This window comes from Lampris incognitus, chromosome 2 (genome assembly GCF_029633865.1).
Source record: "Lampris incognitus isolate fLamInc1 chromosome 2, fLamInc1.hap2, whole genome shotgun sequence".
NCBI classification, from domain to species: domain Eukaryota; kingdom Metazoa; phylum Chordata; class Actinopteri; order Lampriformes; family Lampridae; genus Lampris; species Lampris incognitus.
In genome coordinates this window covers 2,878,182-2,893,916 of record NC_079212.1, presented here as the reverse complement: position 1 = coordinate 2,893,916, position 15,735 = coordinate 2,878,182, and the positions used below count along the sequence as shown (strand labels likewise).

The 15,735-nt window shown below is 50.1% G+C and overlaps 1 protein-coding gene across 1 annotated transcript in view; it reads left to right on the top strand.

Annotated features, from left to right (window-relative positions):
- The window catches only part of tfe3a (transcription factor binding to IGHM enhancer 3a), a 60,467-nt gene that overhangs the window by 8,511 nt on the left and 36,221 nt on the right, over positions 1-15,735 (top strand). The window contains exons 2-3 of the mRNA XM_056273925.1: positions 10,814-10,912; positions 13,836-13,898. Coding sequence (XP_056129900.1) covers positions 10,814-10,912; positions 13,836-13,898 — 162 coding nt within the window. The remainder of the gene's footprint in view (positions 1-10,813; positions 10,913-13,835; positions 13,899-15,735) is intronic.

Here is a 15,735-nt window from a genome sequence, read left to right as displayed (position 1 = left end):
TTTGTATAGCCCAATATCACAAATTACAAAGGTGCCTCAGTGGGCTTAACAGCAACACAACATCCTGTCCTTAGACCCTCTCATTGGATAAGGAACAACTCCCTAAAAACCCTTTAACAAGGAGAAACAATAGGAAGAAACCTCAGGGAGAGCAGCAGAGGAGGATCTCTCTCCCAAGACGGACAGCGTGCAATGGATGTTGTGTTCACGCAGTTTACATAACACAACACTGAAAGAGGATAACAGAATTATAATTTAATCATAAAAACATTTATGAAGAACATGATGCACAGGATGCCAAGCAGTGTCCACATGCCATCTGAACAGTCCAGGACCCAAGCCACGCGACCAGCATCATACATTTAATGTTCCCACTGACACACAACCTGCTGCCGGCAACACTAAAACACACAACCTGCTGCTGGCAACACTAAAACACTGTCGTAGGTTAACGGAATAACGGCTGGCAGGACGCCATCTTTTCTGTTTCAATGATAAAAAAAACAGTGGAGAAAAGAGATGAGGGACTGGTGCTGTCAGAGGAGGAGGGGCTGGTGCTGTCAGAGGAGGAGGGACTGGTGCTGTCAGAAGAGGAGGACTGGTGCTGGCAGAGGAGGAGGGACTGGTGCTGTCAGAAGATGAGGGACTGGTGCTGGCAGAGGAGGAGGGACTGGTGCTGTCAGAAGAGGAGGACTGGTGCTGGCAGAGGAGGAGGGACTGGTGCTGTCAGAAGAGGAGGGACTGGTGCTGGCAGAGGAGGAGGGACTGGTGCTGTCAGAAGAGGAGGGACTGGTGCTGTCAGAAGATGAGGGACTGGTGCTGGCAAAGGAGGAGGGACTGGTGCTGTCAGAAGAGGAGGGACTGGTGCTGTCAGAAGATGAGGGACTGGTGCTGGCAAAGGAGGAGGGACTGGTGCTGGCAGAAGATGAGGGACTGGTGCTGGCAGAGGAGGAGGGACTGGTGCTGGCAGAGGAGGAGGGACTGGTGCTGGCAGAGGAGGAGGGACTGGTGCTGTCAGAGGAGGAGGGACTGGTGCTGTCAGAAGAGGAGGGACTGGTGCTGTCAGAAGATGAGGGACTGGTGCTGTCAGAGGAGGAGGGACTTGTGCTGTCAGAGGAGGAGAGACTGGTGCTGGCAGAAGACGAGGGACTGGTGCTGTCAGAGGAGGAGGGACTGGTGCTGTCAGAAGAGGAGGGACTGGTGCTGTCAGAAGATGAGGGACTGGTGCTGGCAGAAGACGAGGGACTGGTGCTGTCAGAAGATGAGGGACGGGTGCTGGCAGAGGAGGAGGGACTGGTGCTGTCAGAAGAGGAGGGACTGGTGCTGTCAGAAGATGAGGGACTGGTGCTGTCAGAGGAGGAGGGACTTGTGCTGTCAGAAGAGGAGGGACTGGTGCTGGCAGAAGACGAGGGACTGGTGCTGTCAGAGGAGGAGGGACTGGTGCTGGCAGAAGACGAGGGACTGGTGCTGTCAGAAGATGAGGGACGGGTGCTGGCAGAGGAGGAGGGACTGGTGCTGTCAGAAGATGAGGGACTGGTGCTGTCAGAAGATGAGGGACTTGTGCTGGCAGAGGAGGAGGGACTGGTGCTGTCAGAATAGGAGGGACTGGTGCTGTCAGAAGAGGAGGGACTGGTGCTATCAGAGGAGGAGGGACCGGTGCTGTCAGAAGAGGAGGGACCGGTGCTGTCAGAAGAGGAGGGACTGGTGCTGTCAGAGGAGGAGGCACTGGTGCTGTCAGAAGAGGAGGGACTGGTGCTGTCAGAAGAGGAGGGACTGGTGCTGGCAGAGGAGGAGGGACTGGTGCTGTCCTGTAAATCACGGCTCGGCTGGTTCAACAGCGCCGCCTCTCGATTTCTCAGTGAAACAATAAAAAACAAACACAACCGGCACTGGACCGAACAAGACCTGCCGAACACAACTTAGTGTGTTTCTGAGCCAGACTCTGTGTGTGTGTGTGTGTGTGTTTGGGGGGGGGGGACCCGGGGAGACTCGGGGGTCCCTTGGGTCCCGTGCCTTTGATTCCAGAATGTGGAGCGGTGGCGCGCGGCCGGTGTTTACATTTCTCCGTAATGATGCTGCGCCCCACGTCTCCACCCCCACCCCTCTGTTTGTCTCTGTCACTGTCTGTCTGTCTCTCGGTGCATGCTGGGAGTCGGTGTGTGAGCGAGTGTTGGTGAGAGCGACCTGTTGTTAGTAAATTCGAGACATTTATCCAAGTTCTAGCAGTTCTGTTTTTTTGTCTTCAGGGCTGATGGTTTCAGACTGAGTGTGTTTCCTGGTCGTGGGCTACATTTCTTAGTCTGTGTGTTTGTTGTAGTTTTTTTCGGTGTGAGAGAGATGGCGTCCTCGGAGGTGCTTTGTCTCTCTATCCGACATGGAGTGCGGTTCAGCCTGATCCACCGGTTCCGATAGAGGCGGTTCCCCTGGCTGTGGGAGACCGTGTGGGACACGCCAACCTGCCCTATGCCTCCAGGATGAACAAAGGCGTGGTTGTTTTCCTGAAAGAGGCGCGTGTTGTGGCTGAGTTAATAGCGAGCGGCGTCTGTCTGAATGGCGTCTCTCTGCAGTATGTCTGTGAATGTTCTCATTCATCCAGGTCGTCATGGTTCTCCAAAGGAGTTGAATCAAGTGCAACTGGACTTGGTATATATCCGTGAAGACGTTTCGCCTCTCATCCAAGAGGCTTCCTCAGTTCGTGCCTTTCTGACTAGACCAAGCTAGTCTGACTGGCTGCTGATGAGACTCTGCAGGTTTCCCCACTCGCTGTGACTTCCTCCCGGGTCACCGTCTCCGCTGTTCCCCCGTTCATTTCCGTTGAGGCGTCGGAGAGGGAGCTGCAGTGCTTCGGGAAGCTGGTGAGCAGTTTTAGGACTGTGGGGTTGGGCTGTACAGACGGTAAAGTGAAACATGTCCAGTCCCTCCGGAGACAGGTGTTCATGTATCTGAATTGTCCGTCACAGACGCTGAAGGTTTCCTTCAGAGCAAAACATGGAGAGGGACGTTACATGGTGTACGTCAGCACAGGCAGCATGAAATGCTTTGAGTGTGGGGATGTGGGGCACAAGCGGAACGTCTGCCCTCACAAGCCGAGCCGGCCGAGGAGCGCACTAACACCGATGCTTCGCCAGATGAGGAGCCAGCGGATGCTGCTGCTCTGCGGGGCGCGGGGGGGGGGCACACCCCCGCACCGACTGAGCCCGAGACAGGGGAGGGATACAGCAGGCAGGCAGATACTCTGGAAGGGGAACAGCGAGTTGATTCGGGCAGTGAGAATGTAATTGACAGCTCGCCTGTCCCGAGTGTCACAACACAACTAAGGAAAGAAGCAGAGGAAACACCGGCAGCAGGAGAAAGCAGCGGGAAAGTGCCAGCAGCTGGACCTGACCATAGTCAAGCTGGTGGCACAAAGGGGAGAAAGGGTGAGTCGTGTGTTATGGAGAGTGCTGCTGGTGAGGATAAGGTGGAGGAAATAGGGTATGACACTGACTCTGACTGTATCTCTGTTACAGACTCACAGTCACACAGCGGAGGTCTGTACTAACTGGAGGAAACTAATGCTTACTTAGATGACACCTTTGAAAAATCTGAGCATATCTGAGTATTTTCCAGATACAGGAAAATGTATTAGCAGTGTGTTAACTTTGTAGAAACTTGGTTTTGATTTGTTAGATATAAAAAAAACAACAACCACATAACAGGTCTCAGAAAGACACTTAAGACTTCTAAAGGAAAAGGTTAAAGGCTAAGTAAGTCTTTTCAGCTGAGAATTGATGGGTTTGATTATATTTTGTTCCATCAGAAGATATGAAATGCTTTGGCTGTGGCAGAGAGGGACATGTGGTCAGAGTTTGTCCAGAGAAACCTGCTGGTGCATGGCAAAAAGCTTCTGACTGGACTACTGGAGAAGGAACACCAGGGCAGACAGACAAAGAGCAAGGAGACAGATCTGAGATAAAGGAAAGGTAGCAGGAGACAGGTGGGGACAACAACAAAGATGGTGGAAAGGGGGAGGAAGAAAGTAAAGGTGTTGGAGAAAAAGAGGCTTTAATCACTCTTAAATCCAAAAAAGCTTTGTTTAGCTGACCCACTAGGCACTAAAGCTCAAGGAGCACTGGTTCGCTAACATTTCCAGAGCATCAACTAAATTGATGCTCCATCCAAGTTTTCTTTGGATTGGAGGAGAAGAAAGGGCAGAGCAGGTACATCCACACCTTCAGCACAGCTGATGGAGAAGAGCTCACAGAATCTCACAATAGCCAAAGAAGGGCAGGGCAGTTCTACTGTGAGCTGTATAAAACAGAGTATGTGGGGAGTGAATGGCTGTTTGAGTGTTTCTGTGAGGGTTTGCCCACAGCTTCCAGAGATGACTATCCCGAGTTGGAGGACCCACTGATTTTGGAGGAGTTGTATGCAGCCCTGCAAGGGAAGGATAGAGTAAAAGCCCCGGGTATTGGCGGTCTTCCAATGGAGTTTTATAAGACCTTCTGGAATGAACTTGGTCGAGACCTTATGGAGGTTTTCAATGAGAGTTTTGAAAATCTGGCGCTGCCTCTGAGCTGCAAGAGAGCAGTCATTGCTCTGCTGTGGAAGAAAGGAGACCTTCAGGACATTAAAAACTGGTTGCCAGTCTCCCTCTTCTGCTGAGATTATAAAATCTTGTCCAAGGCGCTGGCTAACCAGTTGAAACAAGTGATGGATGAAGTAATTCAGCTGGACCAGACTTACTGTGTGCCTGGTAGGGCCATCATAGACAATGTGTCTTTAATCAGGGATGTTTTGGGTGTCTCTAGTTCTTTGGGCACAGACCGTGGGTCTCATCTCATTAGACATTAGATCAAGAAAAAGCATTTGACAGGGTTGAGCACCCTTATTTCTGGAAAGTTTTGGAGCAGTTTAGTCTCAGCCTGCATCTCATTGCTATGATCAAAGTTGTGTACCAAGTCATTCAGAGTGTATTGAAGATAAATGGGGGGCTGAGTGTTGCCTTTGCAGTACACAGAGGTGTTAGATAGGGCTGCTCTCTATCTGGAATGCGCTATGCATTATCTATTGAACCATTGTTACACAAAATGAGGTCCTGTATTGATGGTTTGGTTTTACCAGGTTTTAATACTGCTCATGTTTTATCGGCTTATGCTGATGATGTCATGGTCCTGATTAGAAATCAGTCTGACATTAACATTGTTGATAAAATTGTGTTTGAATTTGGTCTTATCGATAAACTTATTGTGCAGTGATGGATTACACTTTCACTTAGGAAATGTCCATTATGTAACTAATTGAGGACAATTTTAAACAGAATTTACATACACATACATTTTAGAGACTTCTTAATCTCTTAGTTTAGAGGATGCCAATTAAGATGTTAGATAGGTGTGCAGATTCTTTATTGTCCTTCTTGAAGAAATTTGTTGCCACACACATGCAGTTTCACACACACACACACACACACACACACACACACACACACACACACACACACACACACACACACACACACACACACGCAGTGGGTAGCGCAGTTGTCTCACAACAAGAAGGTCCTGGGTTCACTCTGCAGGGTAGTCCAACTTTGGGGGTGGTCCTGGGTCATCCTCTGTGTGGAGTTTGCATGTTCTCCCCATATCTGCGTGGGTTTTCTCCGGGGGCCCCGGTTTCCTCCCACAGTCCAAAGACATGTAGGTCAGGTGGATCGGCCGTACTACATTTTCCCTAGGTGTGTGTGTGTGTACATGTTTAGCTAACCTTATGTGGACCAAATATCCTCATTAGGGTAGAAAACCTGACAGCACCTACCTTGTGTGGACATTTCAGAGGTCCTCACAAGGAAAAGGGTCTATTTTAGGGTTAGAACTTGGTTTTAGGGTTACGGTTAGAATTAGGGTTAGGTTAGGGTTAGGGTTAGGTGTGTAGTTTGCTTTGTTAAGGTTAGGGTTAAGAGCTAAGAAATGAATGTAGTCAATGAGGGGTCCTCATAAGGATAGTGAAACGAGTGTGTGTGTGTGTGGGGGGGGCCCTGTGATGGCCTGGCGGCCTGGCCAGGGTGTCCCCCCACCTGCCGCCCCATGACTGCTGGGATAGGCTCCAGCATCCCCACGACCCTGAGAGCAGGATAAGCGGTTCGGATAATGGATGGATGGATGGATAAACTTAAACTGTTTTCCACTGTTAGCTGGAGTGTGTGCACCTGGCACCACTGTTCATGTTGTTGGAGAGTTTATCCAGCAAGGTAGGGGAGGTTTTCTCCTAGCACGTGTTCATTCTGGGGTTTAAGTACAAACAAACTGGAAAAGAAAAATGTCAGCTGATGAATTTCATCCTGGGACAAGCAGAAATGGCTGTTCATGTCAGCAGAAAGAGGAAGATGGACAACTCAGTGGACACTGATGTAAAGCTGCTGTTTACTAGCATGGTGACTAGCATGGTGAAGGCCAGGATGATGACCCACTCCAGTTCTCACAGAGAAATGAAAGATACCCAGCAGCTCCGTGTTGTCTGGGTCATGGGGATGTGTTGTGTTGTCTGGGTTCATGGGGAGGTGATGTGTAGTCTGGGCTCATGGAGAGGTGTTGTGTAGTCTGGGCTCATGGGGTTGTGTTGTGTAGTCTGGGCTCATGGGGAGGTGTTGTGTAGTCTGGGTTCATGGGGAGGTGTTGTGTAGTCTGGGCTCATGGAGAGGTGTTGTGTAGTCTGGGCTCATGGGGAGGTGTTGTGTAGTCTGGGTTCATGGGGAGGTGTTGTGTATTCTGGGCTCATGGGGAGGTGTTGTGTAGTCTGGGCTCATGGGGAGGTGTTGTGTAGTCTGGGCTCATGGGGAGGTGTTGTGTAGTCTGGGTTCATGGGGAGGTGTTGTGTAGTCTGGGTTCATGGGGAGGTGTTGTGTAGTCTGGGCTCATGGGGAGGTGTTGTGTAGTCTGGGCTCATGGGGAGGTGTTGTGTAGTCTGGGTTCATGGGGAGGTGTGTAGTCTGGGCTCATGGGGAGGTGTTGTGTAGTCTGGGTTCATGGGGAGGTGTTGTGTAGTCTGGGCTCATGGGGAGGTGTTGTGTAGTCTGGGTTCATGGGGAGGTGTTGTGTAGTCTGGGTTCATGGGGTTGTGTTGTGTAGTCTGGGTTCATGGGGTTGTGTTGTGTAGTCTGGGCTCATGGGGAGGTGTTGTGTAGTCTGGGCTCATGGGGAGGTGTTGTGTAGTCTGGGCTCATGGGGAGGTGTTGTGTAGTCTGGGTTCATGGGGAGGTGTTGTGTAGTCTGGGTTCATGGGGAGGTGTTGTGTAGTCTGGGCTCATGGGGAGGTGATGTGTAGTCTGGGCTCATGGGGATGTGTTGTGTAGTCTGGGTCATGGGGAGGTGTTGTGTAGTCTGGGCTCATGGGGAGGTGATGTGTAGTCTGGGCTCATGGGGAGGTGTTGTGTAGTCTGGGTCATGGGGAGGTGTTGTGTAGTCTGGGCTCATGGGGATGTGTTGTGTAGTCTGGGCTCATGGGGAGGTGTTGTGTAGTCTGGGTTCATGGGGATGTGTTGTGTAGTCTGGGCTCATGGGGAGGTGTTGTGTAGTCTGGGTTCATGGGGATGTGTTGTGTAGTCTGGGCTCATGGGAAGGTGACGTGTAGTCTGGGCTCATGGGGAGGTGATGTGTAGTCTGGGCTCATGGGGAGTTGTTGTGTAGTCTGGGCTCATGGGGAGGTGTTGTGTAGTCTGGGCTCATGGGGAGGTGTTGTGTAGTCTGGGCTCATGGGGAGGTGTTGTGTAGTCTGGGTTCATGGGGAGGTGTTGTGTAGTCTGGGCTCATGGGGAGGTGTTGTGTAGTCTGGGCTCATGGGGAGGTGTTGTGTAGTCTGGGCTCATGGGGAGGTGTTGTGTAGTCTGGGCTCATGGGGAGGTGATGTGTAGTCTGGGCTCATGGGGTTGTGTTGTGCAGTCTGGGCTCATGGGGAGGTGTTGTGTAGTCTGGGCTCATGGGGAGGTGTTGTGTAGTCTGGGTTCATGGGGAGGTGATGTGTAGTCTGGGCTCATGGGGTTGTGTTGTGCAGTCTGGGCTCATGGGGAGGTGATGTGTAGTCTGGGCTCATGGGGAGGTGTTGTGTAGTCTGGGTTCATGGGGAGGTGTTGTGTAGTCTGGGCTCATGGAGAGGTGTTGTGTAGTCTGGGCTCATGGGGAGGTGTTGTGTTGTCTTGGCTCATGGGGAGGTGATGTGTAGTCTGGGCTCATGGGGAGGTGTTGTGTAGTCTGGGCTCATGGGGAGGTGTTGTGTAGTCTGGGCTCATGGGGAGGTGTTGTGTAGTCTGGGCTCATGGGGAGGTGTTGTGTAGTCTGGGCTCATGGGGAGGTGTTGTGTAGTCTGGGCTCATGGGGTTGTGTTGTGCAGTCTGGGCTCATGGGGAGGTGTTGTGTAGTCTGGGCTCATGGGGAGGTGATGTGTAGTCTGGGCTCATGGGGAGGTGTTGTGTAGTCTGGGTTCATGGGGTTGTGTTGTGTAGTCTGGGCTCATGGGGTTGTGTTGTGTAGTCTGGGCTCATGGGGAGGTGTTGTGTTGTCTGGGCTCATGGGGAGGTGTTGTGTAGTCTGGGCTCATGGGGAGGTGTTGTGTAGTCTGGGCTCATGGGGTTGTGTTGTGTAGTCTGGGCTCATGGGGAGGTGTTGTGTAGTCTGGGCTCATGGGGAGGTGTTGTGTAGTCTGGGTCATGGGGAGGTGTTGTGTAGTCTGGGCTCATGGGGAGGTGATGTGTAGTCTGGGTTCATGGGGTTGTGTTGTGCAGTCTGGGCTCATGGGGAGGTGTTGTGTAGTCTGGGCTCATGGGGTTGTGTTGTGTAGTCTGGGCTCATGGGGAGGTGTTGTGTAGTCTGGGCTCATGGGGAGGTGTTGTGTTGTCTGGGCTCATGGGGAGGTGTTGTGTAGTCTGGGCTCATGGGGATGTGTTGTGTAGTCTGGGCTCATGGGGAGGTGATGTGTAGTCTGGGCTCATGGGGAGGTGTTGTGTAGTCTGGGCTCATGGGGTTGTGTTGTGTAGTCTGGGCTCATGGGGAGGTGTTGTGTAGTCTGGGCTCATGGGGTTGTGTTGTGTAGTCTGGGCTCATGGGGAGGTGTTGTGTTGTCTGGGCTCATGGGGATGTGTTGTGTAGTCTGGGCTCATGGGGATGTGTTGTGTAGTCTGGGCTCATGGGGAGGTGTTGTGTAGTCTGGGCTCATGGGGAGGTGTTGTGTAGTCTGGGCTCATGGGGAGGTGTTGTGTAGTCTGGGCTCATGGGGAGGTGTTGTGTAGTCTGGGCTCATGGGGAGGTGTTGTGTAGTCTGGGCTCATGGGGAGGTGTTGTGTAGTCTGGGCTCATGGGGAGGTGTTGTGTAGTCTGGGTTCATGGGGTTGTGTTGTGTAGTCTGGGCTCATGGGGTTGTGTTGTGTAGTCTGGGCTCATGGGGAGGTGTTGTGTTGTCTGGGCTCATGGGGAGGTGTTGTGTAGTCTGGGCTCATGGGGAGGTGTTGTGTAGTCTGGGCTCATGGGGTTGTGTTGTGTAGTCTGGGCTCATGGGGAGGTGTTGTGTAGTCTGGGCTCATGGGGAGGTGTTGTGTAGTCTGGGTCATGGGGAGGTGTTGTGTAGTCTGGGCTCATGGGGAGGTGATGTGTAGTCTGGGTTCATGGGGTTGTGTTGTGCAGTCTGGGCTCATGGGGAGGTGTTGTGTAGTCTGGGCTCATGGGGTTGTGTTGTGTAGTCTGGGCTCATGGGGAGGTGTTGTGTAGTCTGGGCTCATGGGGAGGTGTTGTGTTGTCTGGGCTCATGGGGAGGTGTTGTGTAGTCTGGGCTCATGGGGATGTGTTGTGTAGTCTGGGCTCATGGGGAGGTGATGTGTAGTCTGGGCTCATGGGGAGGTGTTGTGTAGTCTGGGCTCATGGGGTTGTGTTGTGTAGTCTGGGCTCATGGGGAGGTGTTGTGTAGTCTGGGCTCATGGGGAGGTGTTGTGTAGTCTGGGCTCATGGGGAGGTGTTGTGTAGTCTGGGTTCATGGGGAGGTGTTGTGTAGTCTGGGCTCATGGGGAGGTGTTGTGTAGTCTGGGCTCATGGGGAGGTGTTGTGTAGTCTGGGCTCATGGGGAGGTGTTGTGTAGTCTGGGCTCATGGGGAGGTGTTGTGTAGTCTGGGCTCATGGGGAGGTGTTGTGTATTCTGGGCTCATGGGGAGGTGTTGTGTAGTCTGGGTTCATGGGGAGGTGTTGTGTAGTCTGGGCTCATGGGGAGGTGTTGTGTAGTCTGGGCTCATGGGGAGGTGTTGTGTAGTCTGGATTCATGGGGAGGTGTTGTGTAGTCTGGGTTCATGGGGAGGTGTTGTGTAGTCTGGGCTCATGGAGAGGTGTTGTGTAGTCTGGGCTCATGGGGAGGTGTTGTGTAGTCTGGGCTCATGGGGTTGTGTTGTGTAGTCTGGGCTCATGGGGAGGTGTTGTGTTGTCTGGGCTCATGGGGATGTGTTGTGTAGTCTGGGCTCATGGGGAGGTGTTGTGTAGTCTGGGCTCATGGGGAGGTGTTGTGTAGTCTGGGCTCATGGGGAGGTGTTGTGTAGTCTGGGCTCATGGGGAGGTGTTGTGTAGTCTGGGCTCATGGGGTTGTGTTGTGCTCAGTAAAACACAACCAACTTGTTTTTTTCTGGGGAATTGAGGTGATTTATAAGTATCTATTTATTTGCTTGAGTTTTAAATATTGCCGTATTTAAAAAAAATAAAAGTTACTTCTAAAAAACACATCAATACAGCTAGAATGACCGTGTGTGTGTGTGTGTGTGTGTGTGTGTGTGTGTGTGTGTGTGTGTGTGTGTCTCTCTCTCTCTCAGTGTGGAGTCAGGTATTGTTGCAGATATCGAGGTTGACTCTCTCCTGCCGACAGAAACCGACTCCTTCTACCAGATAAAGAGCCAGCCCATCACCATTAGGTAACACACACACACACACACACACACACACACACACACACACACACACACACACACACACACACACACACACACCAGTTTTGTTTTCCTGATGACAGCCAGAGTTGACTGGTCTGGTGGTCTGTGGTGGTCTCCATTCCTCCATCACTTTTTGTTGAGTTCAAATCCCAGAAAGTTGAATCAGTTCCCTCAGCTGGGTTACTGAGCACCCACACGTTGACTTCATATGTTTTTTCTGATGTGATGCTCCTTCTACACCCTGGTGCATCCACCTACCCCAAACCTCTGAGGAGAAGTATGGATATAGAGCTTGTCCCTTTATCCCCGCTGATACTGACTCCATGTATCAATCCCCAGTGCTTATCAATCCCCAGTGTTTATCAATCCCCAGTGTTTATCAATCTCCAGTGTTTATCAATCCCCAGTGTTTATCAACCCCCAGTGTTTATCAATCCCCAGTGTTTATCAATTCCCAGTGTTTATTAATCCCCAGTGTTTATCAACCCCCAGTGCTTATCAACCCCCAGTGCTTATCAATCCCCAGTGTTTATCAATCCCCAGTGTTTATCAACCCCCAGTGTTTATCAACCCCCAGTGTTTATCAATCCCCAGTGTTTATCAATCCCCAGTGTTTATCAACCCCCAGTGTTTATCAATCCCCAGTGCTTATCAATCCCCAGTGTTTATCAATCCCCAGTGCTTATCAATCCCCAGTGTTTATCAATCCCCAGTGTTTATCAATCCCCAGTGTTTATCAATCCCCAGTGCTTATCAATCCCCAGTGTTTATCAATCCCCAGTGCTTATCAATCCCCAGTGTTTATTAATCCCCAGTGCTTATCAATCCCCAGTGCTTATCAATCCCCAGTGTTTATCAATCCCCAGTGTTTATCAACCCCCAGTGCTTATCAATCCCCAGTGCTTATCAATCCCCAGTGTTTATCAACCCCCAGTGTTTATCAATCCCCAGTGTTTATCAATCCCCAGTGCTTATCAATCCCCAGTGTTTATCAATCCCCAGTGTTTATCAATCCCCAGTGCTTATCAATCCCCAGTGCTTATTAATCCCCAGTGTTTATCAATCCCCAGTGTTTATTAATCCCCAGTGTTTATCAATCCCCAGTGCTTATCAATCCCCAGTGCTTATTAATCCCCAGTGTTTATCAATCCCCAGTGTTTATCAATCCCCAGTGCTTATTAATCCCCAGTGCTTATCAATCCCCAGTGTTTATCAATCCCCAGTGCTTATCAATCCCCAGTGTTTATCAACCCCCAGTGTTTATCAATCCCCAGTGTTTATCAACCCCCAGTGCTTATGTGATCCCCAGTGCTTATGTGATCCCTCACTTTTATTGAACAATGCAGACTTAGAACTTTAGTTTGGGGTTAGTGAGCAAAGAATCAGACAGAATCAAGTTTTCCCTCACTTTTACAGAAATACAGGAATCAACGTACACAAAACACAGTGGATCAAGCCATTTTAGTTTTATTTATGACATGTTATTTGTGATTTTTTTAAATTGTATTTTATGTATTGGGTAAAATATCCAATTCTGATTTCATTGTAGTCTGTTATCAGCCCAAAATCTGATAGCAGTACTGGAAAATAAAATACCAGTACTGCTATTAAAAACAGGTACAACTATCTCCGTCTTCATGTAGGTTTGGAGCCTCAGCAGAAGGCGTGTTTGTTTTCTAGTTACCAACACAGTGTCTCTGACCTCTGACCCGGCCTGATAAAGAGTTTTACATAAAACAAGGACACAGACTCAGCCATGAGAAGCTCGTGTTAGTTTAAAGGTAGAACGAGCACGATCTTCCTCGGCATCACTGTACAGACTCGCAGAACAATAATCATGTCCGTCATCACTGACGAGCCACTAGGTGTGTGTGGTGGCTCATCAGTCACTGCGTCTACATGCACAGTGAAGTGTTGCTATGGTTACAGCTCCATTAGGCCCTGTAACTGGACTTCTGTCGTTGTCCCAGTACACAAGAACCGGGGGGGATTCGATCTATTGACGGAAGTATGTCCGACCCCGATACGGCAGGTGGCGATATGCCCCCTTTCAGCTGGTTGCTATTGGACCGTGGGAACTATGGATCAGGCGCAGAACTCCTAGGCCAGTTCGGGGCAGATTGAAGCGTATACATGCCAGAGTAAATCCATCCCCAACCACATTATCTAGGTGTGTTGGTCCCACTTCCAGAAATTTGATTTAGTACGATTTCAGTCGGACTAACACGTTTACATGTATTTTAAAAGTCCAGTTTTAGTTGGACTAACACAATAAATCCACCTTTTCTAACACCATGTAAACGTAGTCAGTGTGTGTATCTGCGGAGACCCTGTCCTCTGCCGGGTTTCTTATGATTCTGATTTTGCTTTGTACGGGACGTTCCGGGGCGTTAACCTTTGGGCAGCAGGAGTCTATAAAAACGTAGCGACCAGGTGCCAGATCCAGATCCAGATCCAGATCATAAGCACGCATCCAAGAGGAAGCTACCACAATGGCGGACACAGTGCCAGAAAGACGCAAATATAGCGAGGTGAAACGCCAAAGCTGGCTCCCAACGAGATGTACTCTGGGGCTGGCGAGCACTGAAGGAGAGGATGGGGATGAAGAGCGATGGGGAGTTGGCCTGTACACTGCGGTCAGGGGGCGTGTCCTTCTGTTGACGTTGAGCTTGGGGGAGGGGCCAACTTGAATGTTGTGTTTACACACCTCAGTGGATAAATCCTCCTCATTCTACCTTGAAACTGCTGATTTAATCATCTCATTCAAACTGACGTAAGCTGTTGAGAGGAAGAGCAACAGCGATGAACAAGTCCTCTAGATGGACTCACAACTTTACTGTAACCCAGTCAGTTATATCTGGTAACCCCTCTCTCTCTCTCTCTCTCTCTCTCTCTCCTCCTCCAGTCCACCTGTCACAGATTCCTCCTCCTCCTCTTCTTCCTCACTGCCATCAACTATGTCTTCCAGGTAAGAGACAGTCAAACACAAAGACAGACCCCCCCCCTCACTCTCTCTCTCTCTATATATATATATATATAGCGAGAGAGAGAGAGAGATAGTGTAATCTGATGCATACGGAGATTTGTTCGCTGAGTTTGATGTGTGGATTTGTTGATCACTTCAGATTATTGTCAGTGGATTATCTGTGTTATATCCTGCTTGTTTACATGCTCGAAATAAATCATCATTCATTCATATTCGTTAAACAAAATGTAAGCGTCTTGTGGAAGTGATCAGTAGCAGGCAGAACTTTAGAGCTGCCAAGTGCTGAAATATCGATTGGAATTAAACACCTCAGTGGACAACAAAGATTTGCTTCCTGAACACTTTTGGGTGTATTTTATGGATTTTGGGCTGCTGATCACAGAAATCACATTAAAATGCTCCTATCACATGCAATTTTATAGATATAATGTATTTTTGTGATTTTGTGATTTTAAGTCTACTAGTATATTCTCCTCAAAGCAAGCTGTTTTGGTCAGTCCAAGCTTGCCTGGGCAGCACTCAGGGAAGGTGCTGTGCATATGTTGTCTTAGGCAGCCTGGGCATGCTGAGTCAGGTTAGATGTTGTCTTAGGTAGTCTGGGCATGCTGAGTCAGGTTAGATGTTGTCTTAGGTAGTCTGGGCGTGCTGAGTCAGGTTAGATGTTGTCTTAGGCAGCCTGGGCATGCTGAGTCAGGTTAGATGTTGTCTTAGGCAGCCTGGGCATGTTGAGTCAGGTTAGATGTTGTCCTGGGCAGCCTGGGCATGTTGAGTCAGGTTAGATGTTGTCTTAGGTAACCTGGGCATGCTGAGTCAGGTTAGATGTTGTCTTAGGTAACCTGGGCATGCTGAGTCAGGTTAGATGTTGTCTTAGGTAGTCTGGGCATGCTGAGTCAGGTTAGATGTTGTCTTAGGTAGTCTGGGCATGCTGAGTCAGGTTAGATGTTGTCTTATGCAGCCTGGGCATGCTGAGTCAGGTTAGATGTTGTCCTGGGCAGCCTGGGCATGTTGAGTCAGGTTAGATGTTGTCCTGGGCAGCCTGGGCATGTTGAGTCAGGTTAGATGTTGTCTTAGGTAGTCTGGGCATGCTGAGTCAGGTTAGATGTTGTCTTAGGTAGTCTGGGCATGCTGAGTCAGGTTAGATGTTGTCTTAGGTAGTCTGGGCATGCTGAGTCAGGTTAGATGTTGTCTTAGGCAGCCTGGGCATGCTGAGTCAGGCTAGATGTTGTCTTAGGCAGCCTGGGCATGCTGAGTCAGGTTAGATGTTGTCTTAGGCAGCCTGGGCATGCTGAGTCAGGTTAGATGTTGTCTTATGCAGCCTGGGCATGCTGAGTCAGGTTAGATGTTGTCTTAGGCAGCCTGGGCATGCTGAGTCAGGTTAGATGTTGTCTTAGGTAACCTGGGCATGTTGAGTCAGGTTCGATGTTGTCCTGGGCAGCCTGGGCATGCTGAGTCAGGTTAGATGTTGTCTTATGCAGCCTGGGCATGTTGAGTCAGGTTAGATGTTGTCTTAGGCAGCCTGGGCATGCTGAGTCAGGTTAGATGTTGTCTTAGGCAGCCTGGGCATGCTGAGTCAGGTTAGATGTTGTCTTAGGTAGTCTGGGCATGCTGAGTCAGGTTAGATGTTGTCCTGGGCAGCCTGGGCATGCTGAGTCAGGTTAGATGTTGTCTTATGCAGCCTGGGCATGTTGAGTCAGGTTAGATGTTGTCTTATGCAGCCTGGGCATGTTGAGTCAGGTTAGATGTTGTCTTAGGCAGCCTGGGCATGCTGAGTCAGGTTAGATGTTGTCTTAGGCAGCCTGGGCATGTTGAGTCAGGTTAG